Raw genomic sequence first — 20728 nt, 5'->3', positions numbered from 1 at the left:
AACAATTAATACGATTAAACTAAATATTAGTTGAAAATTAGGCGTTTTATTCCAAAATACATTTTACGGGTCAAATGACCCCTAGCCGTCCTTCTAGGTAGCGCGAAACTCCCGTCCTCTTAGTGTTAATGAATAAAGCATTACATAAAGCAAATGAACTCTACAAAAAGTACAGTTAGGAATACAAGTTTCTGATCGAGCTCATTGCAATTAGGATTTATGTCAAGCATTACATATTTCTGTTACTTTGACAAAATAATTTTGATAAATGTAGTTTGATAAATACTGTTAATAAGGCACCCATCAATTTGATAAAACAAATAAGATGAAAGGCATAATAAACCCGACTAAGCGTGAGCAAATGAAATATTTTCCTCCCATAGTCATTTTTCACAATACTCAACCCAAAATCTTGAAACTTGACTAAGGTGTGACTGCGGTTTCCTTTCGTAAGCTTAAGAGAGGATGGTATAAACAACAGAATTACGTAGGAACTGAATATCAATATCCATTGCAAATGCGCAAAGTGTAGATCCTTAGCATGAATTAGGCCTAGTATGACGAATTTTATCGAAAGATTATTTATCATGTTCGCGAATGACACCAGTTTAGGAATATCTCTCTTTCATCATCAAAACATCTCCTTACATATTTGATATCCAATATAATGCGCAGTAAAATTGACTGGGGAGCTTATAAATGTCAGATTTCGATATTTTTAACTTAGTCACTCAATGAAACGTGATTTTCGTGAGACAAATAATTGAACAATAAATACCTAAAATTGCACTTAGCCTGCATATGTTATTAGTCACTACCTTTAATGCACCAGCTCACGGATAACAGTGCACATTAAAAAGGATATAAACAGAAAACAGAACGTAAAAAATAGATAAAGTATTATCGCCATCACAAACAATGAAAATAAAATCATTTTTACCTACCTTTCTTTTAAGGAAGGTTTGTTTAGATATATTTCTACTGCAATCGAGTATTGGCAACAAGGCAGGAACTACAGTCAACAGCGCGAATCATCTTTTAAAATTGGCATTATGTGCACTTGTTAGCTATATGGCATTAATAACAAGCATACATATTTTAGCCTCCGAGGAAATCCGCATTGCGAAAGTATTCACAAGAAAGTAAGCTTAGGAGCGGTAACGCCGGACAATAGCGTCCATATTCCCATCACACGTGCTCCAGAGAAAAAAGACATATTTCAAAAATTATTAGCACTGCCTATAAAATTCATGCGCTGAGTACGCAAAAGCTTGGAAAAGAACCAACCGAAACTCAAACTACAAAGTATATCATTAACCTTGTTGTAGTTAATGGCCATAGCGTAAAAGCAAGCGCGCCGAAATGGAGCATATTTTTCAGGATGCAGACGTGGTCATGGGGACAGACAGCTGGCTTATGGAAGATATAAGCCACAGCGAAATTTTCCTCCAGAATATAAAATTTACAAATTCGATTAACGCATTAGTACAAGTGGCTGAATTTTTATAGCAGTTAAATCACATTTGCACAGCGCCGCCCACGAAATAATTGACAACGAAATAGAAAGCGTACAGTGCACAATTGAACAACGAAAAAAAAGGATTATTCATGTTTGCTCCTTTTATAGACCTCCAAACTCCGAAGACGATATTATCTACCAACTAGAAAATCAAATATCCGCATTTACTCAGAGAGACAGTAAAAGTGTAATAGTATCGGGGGAAATTTTAATCTTCCATCTATAAACTGGGATACTTATACTGTAAAACCGAATTCAAGGAGTAGAGAAATAAGCGAGATCTTACTCAACGTACTTGTAAATCACTCTCTCGCCCAATTAGTTGACAAGCCTACGAGAGGAAATAAGATATTAGACCTTTTAGCAGTAAGCCATCCTAAGTTGATAAAATAAGTCGATATTATTTACGGTATAAGCAATCTCAAAGTAATCTTTGCAATGTTAAAAATTGATTTTGTGTCAGCCGTAAAACCAAAACGCAATATTTACTTATTTGATAAATGCAACATCACTAAATTTGGCGAGATGCTCAATGACTCCTGCAAAAAATTTGTAGCTACATCAAAGGAAAAAATCACAGGTGTAGCATGGAAATGCTTTTCAGAAATTCTGCGCCAAGAAATCAACGAACATATTCCGCAAAAACTGAAATGTGATTATAAGGAACCACGCTGGTACAACATCGATGTCAGAAAGGAACTTAGGAAACAGAGAAAACTATACAACGTGTACAGAAAATCCATTACGTTGGATAATAAATCGAAGGAACTTGAAGCTAACGAAAGTTACACTGCACAACGCTCAATAACCAAGAAATCAATGCGAACTGCAATGCAAAAGTTCAAGAAAAAAGTACTCGGTGAATTACTCGAAGAAAATCCGAAATCCTATTGGTCGTACGCAAGAGAGCTTCAGAGAAAATATTCAACCGTAGATTCGTTGTTTGATAAAGTTGGTAAACTTGTCACTGAAAATATCGACAAAGCTAATACGTTAAATTCCCACTTCGTAAGTGTGTACACTACTGACGATACTCAATTTAATTTAGACAACCCATGCACTGAGGAACCGATGGAAGAAATCTCTATACAACTTGATGGGATAACTATACAACTACAATCGATTAAGAATAGTAAATCTCCGGGTCCGGAAGGATTACCCGCGCGTGTCCTCAAGGAGTTAGCTCTTCAGATCGCACCTTCCTCAGATATGATATTCAAGAAGTAACTTTCCTAAGGAAAGTTATCGCTATACTGGAAAACTGCAAGGGTTACACCCATATTTAAAAAGGGAAACAGACATGACCCAGGCAACTCCCGTCCGATTTCATTAAAATCGATTATAGGCAAGATACTTGAGCATATCGTCGTTAGCAATATCATGACTTTCTTGGACAGACGTAACTTCCTCCATGACTATCATCACGGATTCCGAAAAAGTAGATCATGCGAAACACAGCTCGCGCTTTTTCTTCACGGCGTTGTAAAATCTGGTGAATCGAAAAGACAAGTTGACTCATTATTTCTAGATTTTAAGAAAGCTTTCGACACGGTATCCACAGCAAACTTTTATGCAAATTACAGTCATGCGGATTAAACGTAACAGTGGTAAACTGGATACGCGACTTTCTCAGAGATCGTAAACAAAAAGTAGTTCTCGACGGAGTTAGCTCTGAAGTAGTAAAAGTTACATCAGGTTTTCCATAATGAAGCGTGATCGGCCCCCTGTTGTTCATTACATGCATTAATGATCTCTGCTCCCCCATTAGCAGTTGACGGCGCTGTCATCTATCGCGAAATTAGCGATCACTCTGACTATGAAATTCTATCATAGGATTTAAACAACGTTCATATGTGGAGCTAAGAGTGGGGACTCGAACATAATCTGAGCATATGCATGGCGATACATTTCTTGCGGAATTCGTCCAACTATAATCATGTTTATGCAGTGGATGGTATTAACATAAAGGCAACACACGAAGTAAAGTACCTGGAAGTTACAATAACCTCGAACCTCTCGTGGGGAACACATTTAAGGAATATTTGTGGCATAGCCCTGAAGAAATTAGGATTCGACAAGCGTATTGTGGGAAGATTTTCGGATGAGAAAATAAAAGAAAGGTGCTATTTCGCACTCGTCCGACCGGATCTTGAATATGCAGCGAGCGTATGGATTCTGGTTCAGAAAGACTTAATCCACGAACTGAATAAAATACAAAAGAAGGCTACGCTGTTCGTCAAAAACGGTTACAGACGTACAGACAGCGTTACCCAGATGTTAAACGCATTAGGATGGGAGCCGCGGGAGACTCAGAGGCTGCGCGCTATGCTTATATTAGGATAGGCTAAGAGCGACATAGAGAACATAATATTAGAGCCACACTATATTTCCAGGTCCTATAGAAGAGATAAATTAAGAGAGATCTTTTGCCGAACCGATAGATATGGGCATTCGTTTTTTCCCCGAACCATAAAGGACTTTAATAAACGCTAGTCCCAACTTCGTTAGAGCACTTCATTTCTTATGTGTATATGGCTGGTGTCCTAACACCCCCTGCAACATGGCCCGACTCCCCACGGCCAGAACGAGACCCCCAACGGGCACAATCATCCACCTCGACTTCTGACGGGTCGCCCTCGGTGACGGGGGAGGAGGACGCCGAAGGGGCCGTTGGAGGGGAAGCCCAGCCGGAGGAGGGGGCGGAGGAGACCCAGGACCCCCCTTAAAGGGCGCGAGAGTTGGCTCCTGGCCCCGGTCAAATGACCGGTTATCCACCTCAAGTCCCTACGCATTATGCTCCCGGTATTTGGCCGAGAATGGCCAAGACCGGGAGGAGAAACCGGGAAGATTGAGGGGAGAATTCGGGCTGAGGGGGGAAGGTATTCTCTCTCACTACCTACCACCCCTCCTTTAATAACTCCATAACTAGAAGCCGTTCATCGTTCCCCAGGCCAAGGCGTGCTTCCAGAGGATGTTTTGTCTTCGTCGGTCAGTTTGGTTTTTCTTCCCTCATAGATGCATCTGAGAAGGAGAGAAGCTGAGGGAGCTCTGGGTTCTGCCGGTCAACACAGCACCGGACATTACCCATCCAAACCGACGCTGTCCCACGATCACTAAAACCGTCAACCCCGTTTGCATTCACGAGGAGAGAGACGATACTATTCGCATTCTTTTCTGGGAATGGGATTTCAAAAGTAGAGGTTAGTCTGCTTCTAAATCAATGAAATCTCGAATGCTTGTAGAGTAATACGCAAACATTATTAAATTTGTTTTAAAAATAAATCATTCTCTCTCACTAGTTTGGGATAGGTCATACATAAGGAAGCGCGTAGGGAATTGAAAACAAAAGGCTGGCGGACAATGCCGCGAGGACGAAAAAGATAAGCGAAAAATAAGAAAATAATATATTTTTTCTTTGCCGCGGGAGAGATAACGGCAAGCCGGCCAGGCGGAAGGAGGTTTTTTTTTCTTCCAAGAGTAAGAAAGCGGAGGTCCCTTTAAAAACTGCTCGCACAGTGAAGAGAGAGATTTAGTTATTTTTTCGTAGCCGCCAATTCAAAATCGCGAAATATTCAAAATAAAGAGGCGAGTTTTAAATTTACAGACGATAAATTAATCTCACTTTATTTTGGCAACCAACGAGCGTATTGAATTTAAAGGAAAGGTAATTTCTATCGACGACATTTTATCTCATCTCCAGCCTACATTCGAATGGCTTTTTCTCAGAAACGGTAAATCTTAGAGAAAAAAGTGAAGAGACAATTTCGTAGACAATTTTCTGATCTACAATTTTGATCGGAGCAATTTTATCATAAAACTAACCGTTTGGACAAAAAAAACTCATTTTTGTGACCTTTTACCTTGAATAAAATTTTTGCACGCACGGGATCGATGGGGACTTTTCAGGATTTCATTAGAGTGGTATCCTTGAGGTTCATGCAAATTTTCAGCTTGTTGGCAATTTATGCGATGGTCAATGTCTATTTTGACCGGGCTAAATGAGGTCGTGAACTTGGGCCTCCAAGGTTTACGCATCGCGAACTTTGCGTACTCTTTATCAGGGAAAAGTTACGTTCGTTGAAATCCGTAAGCCCGTGTTTGGTTGCCTAAATCTTTTCTCCAGTTTGGATTCACTGATGTGGAGATCAAGCATGAATGATGTATATTATTTCATGAAATTGAATTATGAACTTCAGAACTAAGTTTATTTCACTGTCACTTATTATTCTTTGTTCTGGTGATTAGGACAGAGTGTTTTTTCCTTGCTCTCAAAACCGGTGAGGGATTAGCACCTTGACATTACGTGGCGTAGTTTCATGATGTTACATCACTCAATTTCATGACGTCATGTCGCGAGCAGTGAGTAACTGAGCGACACCACGCTCACTTAGTCACTGATTACGCCCATGTCTTCATTTGACTCTAATCTCAGAGCAGCAATCAACTGTTCCAGAATCGCCTATGAAACAGCCGTAAAGCTGGGAATTTGGAAATTAAAAACTATAAAATAAATTCGCTGGGGAGATTTTAACAGAGCTTTTCACGATAAATATATGGTGCAGAAAATGACTGTCCCGAAATTTTAACGTCATTATGCGTTTACCTTATATTAATGAATAATATTCCCAAAATTTTATAATGGCCGATATGCACGCAGTCTTTCTTGCATGCCGTAAGTCTAACTGTATCACCACCTGGATTTGAGTACTGCAGGGCATAAGTTTTAGCTATATTTCTATTTGGACCTGAGCACTGCAGTAGTCATCAGAATACATGTGTTTGGTGAGAGCTAACTCCTGTCACACAATGAAGAAATCGCGTGGATATATTAATGGGTAATACTGCGAGTATCCATACTTATATATAGTGCGCTGCAGGCAGGGGCTTCTGATGAGGGGAATGAATCAATAAATGGGGAATTTATTACAGTATGATTGTGTGCAAAGATATTAACCCTTTTAGTGCTAGCCTTCTTCCCGGGGTACAGTCGAAAAATGCGGAGGGTATTTTAATAAAATGTAGCAACTAGGAAAAATAAACATTGTAAAGTTAATTTTTTAGGCATCTTTAAGCGGTTTTTTTAATTGATGAGATTAAATTTGACAATAATCACAACATTTTTATACGCTTACTGATATGTAAGTTTTTTTATTTCAATGTCGCCTTTTATTGACAGTATCATTCAACTTTACAAATTTGAGGAATCTGAGGTTGAACAGACGAGTGTACAACAAGGAAGGGGTTATTAAGAGTCTTTATGGTTCAATATGCTGCGATACGAGGCCACCAAATCTCATGTGAATTGTGTATTTACATAGTTGGTTTTTCATTCCTCTGTGTGATAGAATTTCGAGCAAAAAGGCTGACTTCTCCACATAGATATGACTTGATTGAGAGAAGTTTTGACTTCCTCCGTACATATTCTGGTTTCTTCCAATCCGCATTCAAAGAAGTTCTTGAATTTCCTGAAATGAATAATATTTTGTGCAAATGAACACATTGAAGTGGCAAATAAATGCATTCAAAATGAGGTGAAGTCGATTCATTGGGCATAATGTCAACGGATATTTGAAAAGTCAGTAATAATTAACACTAAAGGCCGAATTCATAGTCGCGTCTTTATTGTACACTTGAGACCATCTTGATTAAAACCGCATTATTGGCCAAGGCGAGCTCATTTGGTTGCCGCTTTCATAGTCAACAAAGAAGGTCGTCTCGACGAAGGTGCCTTGATTATGAAGCTGAATTTTCGTATAAGCCCATTTCTGAGACGATATTCATCAAGCAAATACTAAAGCCGTGATTATGAGTACGGCCCTAACTGTAAAGTCACTAATTAAAGCCTTTATCTAGTGGCAAAGATTGGAAATAACCCTCCGATTAGAGGTATTGCTAATGACATAATATCTGTCTGATTATAAAAAAATGCTCTGATTTAAACAAAAATTTGTGAAAGGAAATATTTCTGCAACAGATTTTTTTGTTAACTTTTCAGTCATACTTTGGGTGGTGGCTATATATTAATTCGACATAGGCAACATGAGGATCTTTTTATGTTTTGAAATTATCACTTAATTTCACATCATCTCATTGACACATTGCTGCCTTTCGATCGGTATTTTGCATTTTTAGGTGACGTAGGCATTACTCCCGCATCACTTTCGAATTTTCAGAATACACCCATAGTGTAAATGTTTGTGAGTATTTTCTTATTTCTCAATTAGAAGAAAATTTGCATTAGAGAACGATCCGAGGTGAAATTTTCAAATTGACCACAGTCTACTGGTTTGCGGTACCTTCTAATGAAAAGGTACAAAATTTGCAATTTAACACATATGCAAATGTTGAAATGGTGATAGTAATACATTTCGTACACCATTAAAATTTCGAGATAAATGTATAAAGTTTAAAGGAGTTATCTGTAGCAAAAACTAACTGTCAAGCTGGACGTGTACATCAAATTAAGGTAACCGATAGGTTAACAGTCAAAGGCCTTGGCATATGACACCTTCGTATGCCATACTCACTGGCAAATGGTGTCCTTAGAGAAAGGATCCAGCTCCGGTTTGTCTGTGATCTCGCAGAAAGCGATGAGGTCTAAATCCTCCCATCCTTTCACAATTTCCGAGCAAGTGCGCCAGGCACCCATAAGACAGTCGTAGTTTTCTTGTTCAAGGATCACTGCGAGTGCAACAGCAAGTTATAGGGAGAGATGAAGAGAGAAAGATACAAAATTTGAATAATAAAGAAGGGCTACGATTATTTCTCCTCTCTTACATTCAGGGTGCGTTCAATAAGTTTCCAACAGTACTAATTTTTCCTTCGCGCAACGGGAGCGCAAAATTATGGTACGTTCAGACCTCTGGTCTTTTTTAGTTATTTGATTTTCCCAACGCTTATATACGGAGGTGCAAGGGTATTCAACCTGCGGGCCCCGGGCCGCATGCGTCTCGCCGGATAAATCCCTCTGGACCCTTGGGAGTAAATAGAATACTGTATTACGAACCAAATAAATGACACACTCGTCCAAATTAAAGATGTCAAAAAACGCTTTTATTGATTGAACTATTTAACCAATAATTATTATTGCCCTTTGAGTTGTATATTTTATTAATTAGTTTTATTGATGTGGTGCTAAAATTACGTTGAGCATTGTGGCTTTCCGGACGATGTGAAATCAATTTATTGCCCTTGCATGAAAAACGGCTTAAAATCCCAACTCTGGTGTAATTTCTTTTCGATTTTAATGCAACCTGAAATGAACTTTTATTCTTCAGCATGTTGTCCTCCTGCTGGGAATGTCGTCATGAGACTTTTGCGTTGTTCACATAAACGTCGAACAATAATAGTTCATCCCACGTAGAGGCCAACGTTAAAATGAAATATACTATATACCTTTTCAAATATATTTCCGTTTTGCCCAGTCGTGCAAGATCGGAACGTTTCGATTGTCGTCGCGGAAGGAGTGTTTTGCCATAGTGTTCATGTGATATTGTGAATCTAAAATCACCGTGTAAAATGGGCTTTAGTGACAGTGACTTTGTAAGTTCGACTACCGTCGCTTATGCCACAAAGTATGCTAGAGACGAAAAACTCTTGCGTGGATAACCGTTTTGTGTAATCCGGAGTCTTGGAGTAAGATAGCTTTGTGTTTAACCAGCAGCTTTATCGCATATACACAATCAGGAAATTCATTGGACAAACCCTGTATTAGACAAATTTTTTCTTGAATTAAAAATATTCCAAGTAAATATTTGGATAAGAATAATCTGTACTTCTGAACATTGCAGCACGATTTTCGCAGAGGGTGTGAAAACCTTCTTCGACCAAACTTCGTACGAAGGGAACCATTTCCGCTGATTTATTTGAAGGAAGAGGCAGGACATCCCAAGACTCTCCTATGCAGCGGTGTATTTCGTCCACTTTGCTGAAAAAAATGTAAATAGTCACGTTCATTATTATGGAAAAATGAGAGAAAACAAGGGAAAATGGGTGTTTTCAATATTAAGTAAACTTTGATGGCAGTAACATAAGTTTTAAATAGTTTCCAGCAAATATTGACGGGATACCTTTTGAAGAATCGAACCATTCAATGATATGTTAGGTAAAAAATAAGCAGTTTTTATGTCACGTCGAATACCGTGCTGTATTTGGACCAGTTTTCCTAAAAGTTGGCACACGTAGAGCTTATTTATCACTTACTATCTTACTAAACCAGATATTCGTTTTTTATTAATAAAATGATGCCTCAGTTTTGAAATGTATTAATACTTTAGGTAGAAATTTTTGATAATTTTTTTGGATGAATATTATTTATTATACTCCAATGTGATGAAATCAAAGATGAAAACAGTAAAAGGAATATATGTTTTCATCCTTAATTGTTAACTTCAGGCTCTATTATTCACTTCATTTTATCAATCAAGGGCCTATCTGTGTCCATAACCAATGGGTAAACTATAAAGAAGGTCAATATGTACTGAATAAAATAAAATTAGAAATAATCAGGTTCAAACACGCTCGAGGCTAGGCACTCAGTGGAAAGAAGTCAGAAAAGCAGGACAAATGCCTTAATTTGTCCCCTTAGTGGAGAATTCTGTTGTATGAATGTAGTATGTGTATTAAAATAATCTCAGATGTTCACAAAAACAAATGTCTAAATGATAAAAAAAATCGTGAAAACGCGGGTCAGAAACGGCCAAATCACTACTCTGAATTTTGGCAAGAACTTAAGTTTAATCTATACCTTTCCCAAAGCAGGAATCAAGGGTTACAACTTTAATATATTACGCTTAATCGTCATAAAAGTTGATATTTGTGTACGTATACATATACTAGCAGGCCACCTGGCGTTGCTCGCGAGGTATAGTACTCAGAGAAGTGGTAAACTTAGAATTTTGAATTCATAGATACATAGCAGGATTTTTAGGTAAAGAAACAAAACAGGTATCATAATGGTATGCATATGCAACGGTATACAATGGAAAAATACGATTTCCGTATGCCATGCATGGTGTCTGCTTATACCGAAATCCTCAACATAAAACATTAAGTGTGTTCGCACGTGGGCAGTCCATACGCGTCCTGTGAACTCATACCCCTGCAATAAAGTTTGCACCTAGAGGAATAATTTTTAAGCATAGGTTAAGTAAAGGATCAAAGCGGTCATGATGACGGTATACACAAGGCCGATTTAAGCTGTAATCAAGTCACGCGGCCAAAAGGGCCGCTAACCCAAAGAGGCACCTAAGTCCATTTTTCATCACTAATCCTACCAACACTCAGATAATTTTTTATGAAGGGGGCGGCCTGGAATGCTGCTTATATCCCTGCATTCACAGCATTGTTTGCTGTGTGTGTCCGCACGTATTTACGAAAAAACGTCGTGTAGACGTATACCCCGGCAAAAAGTTTCGCACCGAGAGGAATAATTTGTTTGGCGTAGAATCGTTTGAGGTATATTTTCCCTTTTAACGTGTCAATGTATGTGCCTACCCGGCAGGATGTCATAAAACCATACGAAAACCAAACCCTGCAGAATGTTAAGTAGTATGAACTGGGGTAACAAAGGGTAATGATAAAACGACGCAAAGGACACATCAAACACAACCAGAAGTGGCAGAGAGGGGGATAGGGAGCATGAGGTGCACCTACGAACTAACTTTGGTGGCATTCCAGGCAGGCGTATGGAAATGCATAGCGGGTAGACAAATACATCCCCTTTCATAAATATAGATTTGCACGAATTAAAAAAAATGAATAGGATAATGATTCACACGTGAATTAAAATTCATTTCTCACCTGCATGAATGCATGCACGTGGGGCATCTGGAATCCTTATACAACTCAATGGTCGCATTCATTGCTACATCGGAGAAGTCCTGTCCTAAGCAGTCTTTTATCACAAATCTTTGATCCTGGAATTTTATTAGTGAAAATCAAAAGGAGTGATTACAACGATTATGTAAATGAGTCCATATATGTATAGTCATGATATTAGAATAGGGTGAAATAGTGAAATGTATGAAGTGTTGGTTAGTAATCGAATAAAAGTAATGGGATTATTCGTAAAATTACTTTTGGAGTAATTTGTACTTTTAACAAATGCTGTTGACGCAGGTCACAACGCCTGCAGCTGGACAATAATTATAACGCCGCGAAGTCGTTGTGCCTTGAGATAGTTTATTACAATTTAAGAACAAATTTGGTTGCTAATACAAATGAACATGTGAGTCCGTTCTGGTCCCTTTCACGTCTCGTCGCTCCGCACACACTCCAACCGCGAACTGCCGGCAGCGCCACGCCTCGTCTCCCCGGTGAACCACGACGCGTCGGCGGGAGTATGAAAGGCCAACAAATGCTTTTTACGAAATGTAATTTTTATTCGAATTTTACTCATTACGGTGAAAAAAGAATCGTTGCTTTGGTTATAATCGTTAGTTTTTCGTCATCGATGATTTTTAAAAACTGATTTCACTCATCAATGATAAAAAAGAACCAAAAAGGTAATTTCAAGCCTTATAATTCAAAACTTAACAACCGACCATGGTTTCAACTCATTCTGTCATTTTCGAGGGGATACAACCAGCACTCTCTCAGTATATGTACTCAGGTCAAGATAGGATGTGGAGGCAAATGGAATTGGTTTGAGGGGAATGGGAGGGGTAAGGAGTTTAGGCGAACGAATGAATGAAGGCCGATAACAGAGCACATACTACAAGTGGAGCGTGAGTGAAGGATAGGGATTTCACGTCATCGGGATGCATAACTTTTACAAAGGTGAGTCAGCACAAAATAAAAAATTAATAATAAGTCCATTCGGGCTATTGTCAAATTCGAATTTTTCCATAAAATTTAATCTAAGCCCTTATTTGGCTTATTTAACTAGCCGCACAGATAATTCGAGTTCCTGAGTCACATAATTTACTTGCTATGGGATTAGCCTATCCTATATTGTAGCCAACTTATGATGTGTAAAAAATATGTCATCCCTTGTGTTGTTGCAGAAGTTATAATTGCATGCACCGCAAGTTGAATCGCAACTTAAGCAATTACTATCACTCAATCATTCCATATATTTACTCCGGTCTTTACAGTGAATAATTGTAAAAGAAGTAATTCTTACAGCAAATTCAATTAATACTTTTTGAAATAGGTACTTGAATTTTTTTTATGCATCTTTAATTGAGCCCAGCTAATTTTTCTCATTACTTTCACCAACACTGATGAAATTAAATTGCAATATACATTAATACTGATCAAAATCATAGCAAATAATTATTAATGACTACGATAACCTTGAATTTATGATTTCTTGCTATTATAAACTACATATGGATAATTAATTTTATCCGGATAGGAACTATATTTTTAATGCGGAGAAAAATACCATTATGGCTCTTTCTCAAAGCTGTACATATGACTTAAGATTTATTACTTTCATCCATGTATTGTGAGAAATCATATTTTGTAAATTATAATTCAGGAAATAATTAATCAAATCAGTAATAAAAATCATTAGGGAATTGAAATCTTCAAAAATTAGAGATGTTTTATATAATACGAGAAATCCGGAATTAACCTCCTCGGTCCAGACGTATTATATAAAATGCATTCTAGTTTGAATTTTATTCCCGCTTGGCTGAGTGAAATGTCGTTATTGACAACAAGTTCAGCACTTCCTGAAAGATGGCAACATCATGCAGAAGCAATATTTATTGAAACAGCGAACGCCGTTAATTAACATAAAATAAGAAAACATGAAATTCAGACCAAAAATAACGCTTGATATATCCCAGGGCTATGGAGCCTATAGCTTCATATCTCTACGGTAAACTACACGATAATTTTGTTTTGGTATTGCAAATATCAGGTGAGATAGCGAATTGGAGAGCTGTTTATATACAATGATAGGTCTAGTGACAAACGATAAAGTTTTTATAAGTATAAATTTGAGGAATGCGTCAACTTACTAAAACTTTTTGTCGGCATTCAATAAATCCTTCCAATGGTTCAATAAAAAGATCAGCGCGTGCAAATGTTGCAAGTGCTATGGCGGCTCCTGCGAAGTCAAAGTCGTAACATGAGAATATTAACCGGTGGACTGGTGTGGGTTTCCCGACCACTAACAATAAGTTATGAAGAATAATGCTGAAAATCTAATTTTTGCATCTGAAAATATCCAAGAATCCGTTAATAAAAATTGTTATAAACCGTTAATAAAAAAACCTTATGGTATTTCTTTCATTGCGCTGCATCAAGTGGGGAAAGAGTTTTGAAGCTCTTGAGTGTTTCGGTAAAGTGGGTTCAGTTTACCTTCTCCAAATGATTCGCCCTTCCCGAAACGTATGCCTTTCACCATTGAGATCTCAACCACAAAAAAAAGTGCATCTCTACTCCCGTTTACAGACTTGTTTATTTTAGCCAATCATTACATGCCAGGAAGAGATGAGGACCAAATATGAAGGATGTGCAATGGCAGGCATAGCTAAATTAAACTATTTTGAACGAATGAGGAGATCATAATTAGGTTGAAGCAATTATTTTGATGCACGAGGACATTAAGGCGGTATATGTATATCACATTAGATATTTTTTGCATAGGAACAGAAATTAATACTAACTGCTAAAGAGGCAAAAATGACCAAAAAATATGAAATTTAAACCTTTTTATATATTACTGTACAAAAATGCAAAGTTTATTTTTTTAGAGAAAAAGACGTTCAAAAACAGAGCCGAAATTTTCCATGTGAGGCTACAGTAAAAAAATTAAAAATTAAACCTTTCTTAGATAGTAAGGCTCAGAAAATCCTAATAAAAGTACTTAATTAATTTTTTTGTATTTACTTATTTAGAAATATTTTAAATAATTGTTTACATTGGAATTATTTACTTTTAAATAGCAATAAATGATTAGTTTCTTTATCCGTTTTGATAGAAACATAAGCTGTACATACACCAGATAAAATAAAATGGAAGTGAGGACCATAAAAATAGAAATTGAAAGTTATTGTATGAAGTTCATTTAAAATGGCAATGTAGCTGTTTGTGCACTAATTTCTTTGAATAGAACTTTGCTAGTCATAGAAATACCATTTTTGGCGGGATCAAGTTTAGTTTTAATAAAAATAAGACCAATATCTCACCAAAAACAATCAATTGCCTCATGGTAGCCATTTCTGTGGGTGGTTCTGGTGTCAACTTGAGGGGTGATCACTAGCTTGTGTGTAGCTCCAATGAAAAATTACTTGCACAGACACTTCAAATTTGTTGTGACTACGTCCCAAGCGTTCATCACTCATGGGCTTGTTTAACTGATCTGAAATGAAAATTTCCATTCGTATATCGCCTTTTTTTGCTGAGATAGTGAATTGAAGACCTTATTGACGTCGAATCATAAACTCTTCATCCCGTTTACCACACAAGTGTCTATATTGCTTATCACCAATGACACATTTAGATATCATTGGGTATTCATCGCTGAAACTTCCCTGATTGATAATTGGCTTAAATTAACTTCTAGAAATTCTGGCTTAAATAAATTTACTAAATGGCACATTGAGGCCTAAATTCCGTATCATGAGCTTATCAAATATCTCTCAAAGGTGGCGACTGCCTTTAAGCATTATTTTGCATGAAAGTTTGAATTTTTAACCAAAATGTATTTCATATTTTATGAATGTTCATGAATCAGTGTGTGTTGACTAATTCAGGAAGAGTTTAAGAATTCAAATAAATTCATCCTGAAGTTGTCACGGGTTAGGATTTGAATTTGGACTCGCGAAAGCGAGGATTTTTTGGGGCGTGGGTTAGTTCAAGCCTAAATTTGAATTCAGTATTTCCGATCAGTGCATACCAAGTACTCATTCAACTACCTCCGATTCCACCTTACGTCATTTTCGATGGGTTTAAATATTGCAAAAAATTCAGGAGATTGAAATAAATAGGACTTTAGAAAAATAATTACAACTTCCAGTTGCCATAGAGTCGCATATAATAGGCTTATAGTATGTGCCTTGTAGGTCATTCTCCCATATAATCGTACAAAACTATTTCCACGGGCAGCCACAAGCAAACCAATAATACTAAAGCAAAATTAAATTGGTTCATTATTTTATGTTCCCTTTTTACTACTTTAAGTGACAAATAGGTAAAGAAAAAATTATATTTTCCAAATTAAATGTCCACAGTTAGCCCCAAATAGGTTTTCGAACAGGTTCTTAATCCTTAACTAGTGACGTGCAATTCTTGTTACACTACCAGTGACGTGCGGTCTGGGAGACCGCAATAAATAAAAAAATCATAAAATGTTGCAAGGCCATTTTTATTGTTTTGTTTAATTTTTATTTGAATGCTTAACTATTCTAAAACTTATATTAAAATTTTTACATTCCCAATACGAACCAATTTGTCAGTAAAAATTTTTATTTGCAACAGGATCAAAAAACTGGTACCAAAAACACTTGAGTTATAATTATTATATTTATGTATCAAAATATCGCGAGATATAAAAATGAGGCCTTAAATGTTCAATTTGGAAGGCTAATTAGTAAGTAGCCATGAAATTTATCCCACTTATTCCTTTTCTTGATGCATTCTGCAGGCGATCAAAATTACAATTTTTCACAAAGGCACACACAGGCTTTTTGCATTGGAAAAATAAGAAAGAGGGGCATTTCCATAAAAATGTCAACTTTTTCTCACAAATTAAAATTTAGGCTGGAAATATTTTATCTTTATAAATCAACAGCCAATTGATTGAATTTCAAGAAATCAATGTTTAAAATATTATTCACAACCTTGCTTAAAGTTTTCAAACTATACATCGATTCACAGAGCTTTGAAGATGTTTAAAATCATTACACTTAGGAGGTTGACCTCGTAGTAATTCCGTCACATGTTAATTATGGGCTTGTTTAGAAGGTATTTCGATAATTAATTTTGTTTATGTACATGAAAATCACTTTCACAAATGTTTTTTGATCATGCACAGTTAAAATTTTTACAATTTTTTTGTATTTTACGATTCAATCGAAATAACCAATTGCATAGGTTTCTCTAAAGGTAATTCCGTCACAAATGGAATTGCCCAGAGGCTTTCCGTGTTTTTGTACGGCGGGAAAAGTCTACATATTGTATGAATCTACAAATTCTTCAGCATCTTCCTATGGTAGATGGAGAATTTGCGCAATAATTTATCCTCCCTGTCTCGAGAGCCTTACATTTGACATTCTCCTTCCCATATGAAGTCTAACGAAATCTCCACCATTTATTTAATACCTCTGAATCGTATCATATATCTATTATCTTTCTCAGACTGCTGAAGCACAAAAGAGTTGACAAAGGAAATATTCAATATTCTGAAAAATACTGCCATTGGCAACCTCCCGGATGTTATATACTGTACATTTTGTCTATAGTATCTACGCAACCTTGAGTTACGTTGTAAAATGCAATTACTACTGGTTTTCCCTAACTCTATATAATCACTCACCCTGTAGTGCATAAATGAAACCAAGCAAACAGCCTTATGTATTTTGGGGGCATTGGATATTACAGTCTTCTTCGCCGTGAATCCGCAAAATGAAGAGCCCATTGTGCGTCCTTTGGATGACTCAAAATCATTGGACCTTTTTATTTTTTGATCGTACCAACGTATTCAATTGTAAAATTCGCTCATAAAAAATCTGAGATTAATAATCAAGAGGCTCAATATCCCTACCCAGTGAGGTAGTGTAATCCTTCAAATCAGGTTTCTGACTAACGGTGTTATGGAAAGGTATACGTATTTTCTTTTTTGGCTCATTTCATGACCACATATAGCGATTTATCCTGTAAAAAAATATTCTTGCCTGGGGAGATCTTTTACTACATCACTTTTGTCATCGTCTGTGCTCCATCCCTCATTACCAGTTGTATTTGTCGGCTTTTGTCGACAGATTTTCGCACTACTTCAGAAACTACGAATTCGAGAGTTTTCATGGTTGCTGGAAAAAAAGGGGCCAGAAAAATGCTTCGGAAAAATGTAAACGTAACCTCACTTGCATTTCGACCTTCGGTGTTTCCTAGGCTGCTTTATTTCTTCTTGCGATAAAAATCTATGCTAAGATGTTCTGTCCCCAAATAGTTATGAGGAGATCGACTGCTGCAAGATAAATGAAAGGCAAATAAATGTTGCGCTCCAGCCGTTGGCGCGCGAAATTTCGGGGTTCAATTGGTTCCAATTTACAAATAACATACATTACATGTGTTTTGCCTAGGGGTACGAGAAATTCACCACCATTTTATTCTAATTATTGATAACATCTATAAAAATGTTGGAATTTAACAAACAAAATTAGTAATATTTCCAATACAAACTGGATTTCATTTCTTTTTCGTTCGCCTTCAGAAACTACTTGAATGGTCATTTATTCTAAATTTTAGAAAAATGAAGTGCTTAATTATCCACTTTGTACGACTTAAGATGCTTCCTAACAAAATATTAATTATTATTATAGTTGATAAATAACTACGAATTGTTTTTAACAATTTTTTTAATGATTTCCACCAGCATTACCTTTATCGATTTTTCTAATTTAGTGACGTGCGGTCTCACAGACCGCTAATCGAATTCAATTGCAAATTTACAGAAATTTATAAAAGGAACGTTAATTTTTAAGAGTGGGATATCCTTGTTATGCAAAAATATGAAGATAACGAGAGTTATAGATATTTTTAAATATCAATTTTGAAAATATTCATATTTTGAGAAACGCAGCGGTCTCTCAGACCGCACATCACCGGTTAAGGGTTAGTGTATCAACAATCTTAGCTATATAATTTAGCATAAAATCCATCATTAAACGTGGTAAAATAATATAAATACTCCAAAGAAGTATTATTGGGTTGCTTTTATTTCATAATATTTATTATAAAATAAAAAAAGCGGTTGTAATTCCCAAAAAAGTAATGTCCGTGGGCACACAGGGAAAACTAAAAATTATTCATAGAAGCTTTACAGTATGGCTATAAACTATAATTACCATTGATCTAACAATAAGTGTGATAGGCATTGTTTATGTTTATGTTTATTCTTCATCAATAATATTAGAATTTGGTTCTTGAAAACGTTTTGAACAATCCAAAGCTATGAATTGCCATGTTTTTCTAGTGCCGCGACAACTTACAATCTGAACATGCTAAAAATACTCCATTTGATATTGCTGTATAAATGCTCACCGCATAAAAAATATCTATGGATATTTCGTTTTTCGGCCCTTGGCAGAAGAGATTCATGTCCCGACGGCAAGAATTTAAGCCATGAGTGAACCCGGGCCCAGTTGCAGCCGCTATTTGTTTTACTTTTCAGAGCCACAACTGCATGTAAACCGACTTACACTAAAATCAAAACTTTCCTCAAATGGCAATGCGCCTTGTTATTGACGAGACGACGATTATCACAACAATTTTCAAATAAGGTCTCAAGGAAAGGCAAAACCATACGTTAGATGATCCCCGGCTCCATACGTAAGACCCGAAGTCGAAATCTGGTAGAACCGAAAGAAACCTTTTCATTTTCGACGTGGTAACAGAATGGGCCATTACTCATCCCGCTATTATGCAAGCAAATCAAGGTCACCGACCACCCTTATTGCCAAAAATATAATGCTACTGCTGATGCTTACTTCCTGTGTTCGTTTGCAGCGGCGCTCTTAAGAATTGATTACCAAATACTTTTAAAGCTTTAGTTACATACTGTGGTGAAGAGGCTATGACCGTTAGCGAAAGGTAAACAGTGCATTGTTTTTCAGTGTAGGGGTCCAATCTCGCATTCCTATTTTATTCTAATATTTCGGCACTTAATGTTGTAAATAACATTTGCACTTCAAAAGTGAGGTAATTCCTAACTGAAGTTCTGAAGCACACTACGTGAAATGTATTTCATTCAATATGTTGATCGTTAAACGAAGCGATGAACATCAGTACGATTTATATTGCCTCCTGAAGCGAAAAAATCTTCCCTCACGGAAATCTCTTCCTCGTTAGAAGAACAGCCTCGCCTCGCCAACCTATCTAATGGCAAAACCGTGTCCTTGGGAGGTGGGAGCTTTTCAGCGCAGACTCAGGCCAGTAAGGAAAGCCTGACGAGGAGCGGCCATTAAAAATTCATAACTCCCGCTGTAATCGAGAAAAAGGTACAATTCTTTCACCAAAAATAAATTTATAGTTTCATTCAAATTTCATACGCAGCAAGTATGGACCTATATCGTAAGATACGAACATAAGCAGGCGATTGATTTTTACCCCGCAAAATTTCAGGTTTTTGGTCCGGATGACATATAAACACACAAAACAACGTTGAAACTGAGTTATGAACAAATTTAAGTTTACCAGTATGGAAAAGTATGTACAATAAACGTTTCCTGCTAATTTCAACGTAATACTAAGAACAGTCTGCCGGCAAATGTATTAGGAATACAAACTCGGAAAAGTCAAGCTGCTAGACGAAATTCGAGGAAATATTTTTTATAACAATTTTTATAAACAAAATCGAATAATTATTTTCTTTACAAAACGAAGCGACTCTTTCTGTTTCAGAACATATTTTTAGACTTGTGGAACGAGCAAATTAAAAAAATCGCAAAAAATTGTTCCTCGCCATCTGATTAATTGTTCCGCATACGATTTTTGTACGATTCACACTCATTAATTGATGCGGCGAAGGCGCTTTCCCGCTGTACCGGTGAATTATTTCACCCTAACCAGCCAGACCACAGATGATTATTTTTTTTGCGCAATTGTCTGTGTTGTGCGGGTAGTGTTTTGTTTGTTTGAGCAGAAGCTTATAACTAATGAGGATTTTGACATTTACATTATTTTGGATTGAATACATAGATACATATTTTGGAACATATATTTATAGGTTTTCTTTACTTTGATAATTGAGTTAATTTTACAGTTGTGTTATAAATTTTAATGATGACTATGGAATTTCTTTTCTCTTTTTTTGTCTCTTTTTCTTTATTCATTTCTTTGAATGATGTGTTCTTATCTTTTTTTTATCATTTTGATTTATTTTGTTGTTTTTTTTTGGTACGAGCGGTGAGGCCTCTATATATACTTACTCTGTGGTACAACTCATGGTCTGGATAAGTCATGGCCTCGATTGATTTGCCAGCCGGAGATCGCCATGCATCAAAGGAAGCTCGCTAGTTCAGTGGTAGCGCG

General features: G+C 36.7%; 1 protein-coding gene across 1 annotated transcript; it reads right to left on the bottom strand.

Moving 5' to 3' along the window:
- Positions 1-6651: 6651 nt before the first annotated feature.
- LOC124154379 lies at positions 6652-14849 on the bottom strand. The gene is made up of 6 exons (XM_046528064.1): positions 14665-14849; positions 13492-13580; positions 11321-11436; positions 9295-9446; positions 8047-8200; positions 6652-6984 (listed from the first exon to the last, which is right to left on the bottom strand). The coding sequence occupies exons 1-6, from the start codon at positions 14693-14695 to the stop codon at positions 6846-6848; spliced, it is 681 nt and encodes a 226-aa protein (XP_046384020.1). The 5' UTR covers positions 14696-14849; the 3' UTR covers positions 6652-6845.
- Between the last annotated feature and the right edge of the window lie 5879 nt (positions 14850-20728).

Source organism: Ischnura elegans, chromosome 2 (genome assembly GCF_921293095.1).
Source record: "Ischnura elegans chromosome 2, ioIscEleg1.1, whole genome shotgun sequence".
In the NCBI taxonomy this organism is placed as follows: Eukaryota; Metazoa; Arthropoda; class Insecta; order Odonata; family Coenagrionidae; genus Ischnura; species Ischnura elegans.
The sequence above is the reverse complement of the archived record's forward strand: the minus strand, read 5'-3'. Positions and strand labels throughout refer to the sequence as shown.

Coding starts and splice junctions, on each gene's coding strand:
- LOC124154379 (XM_046528064.1), bottom strand. CDS start 14,695: ATGGCTACCATGAGGCAATTGATTGTTTTTG. Junction 13,581..14,664: donor GAGGCAATTGATTGTTTTTG/GTGAGATATTGG, acceptor TTGACTTCGCAG/GAGCCGCCATAGCACTTGCA. Junction 9,447..11,320: donor ACGTGCATGCATTCATGCAG/GTGAGAAATGAA, acceptor CATTTTTTTCAG/CAAAGTGGACGAAATACACC.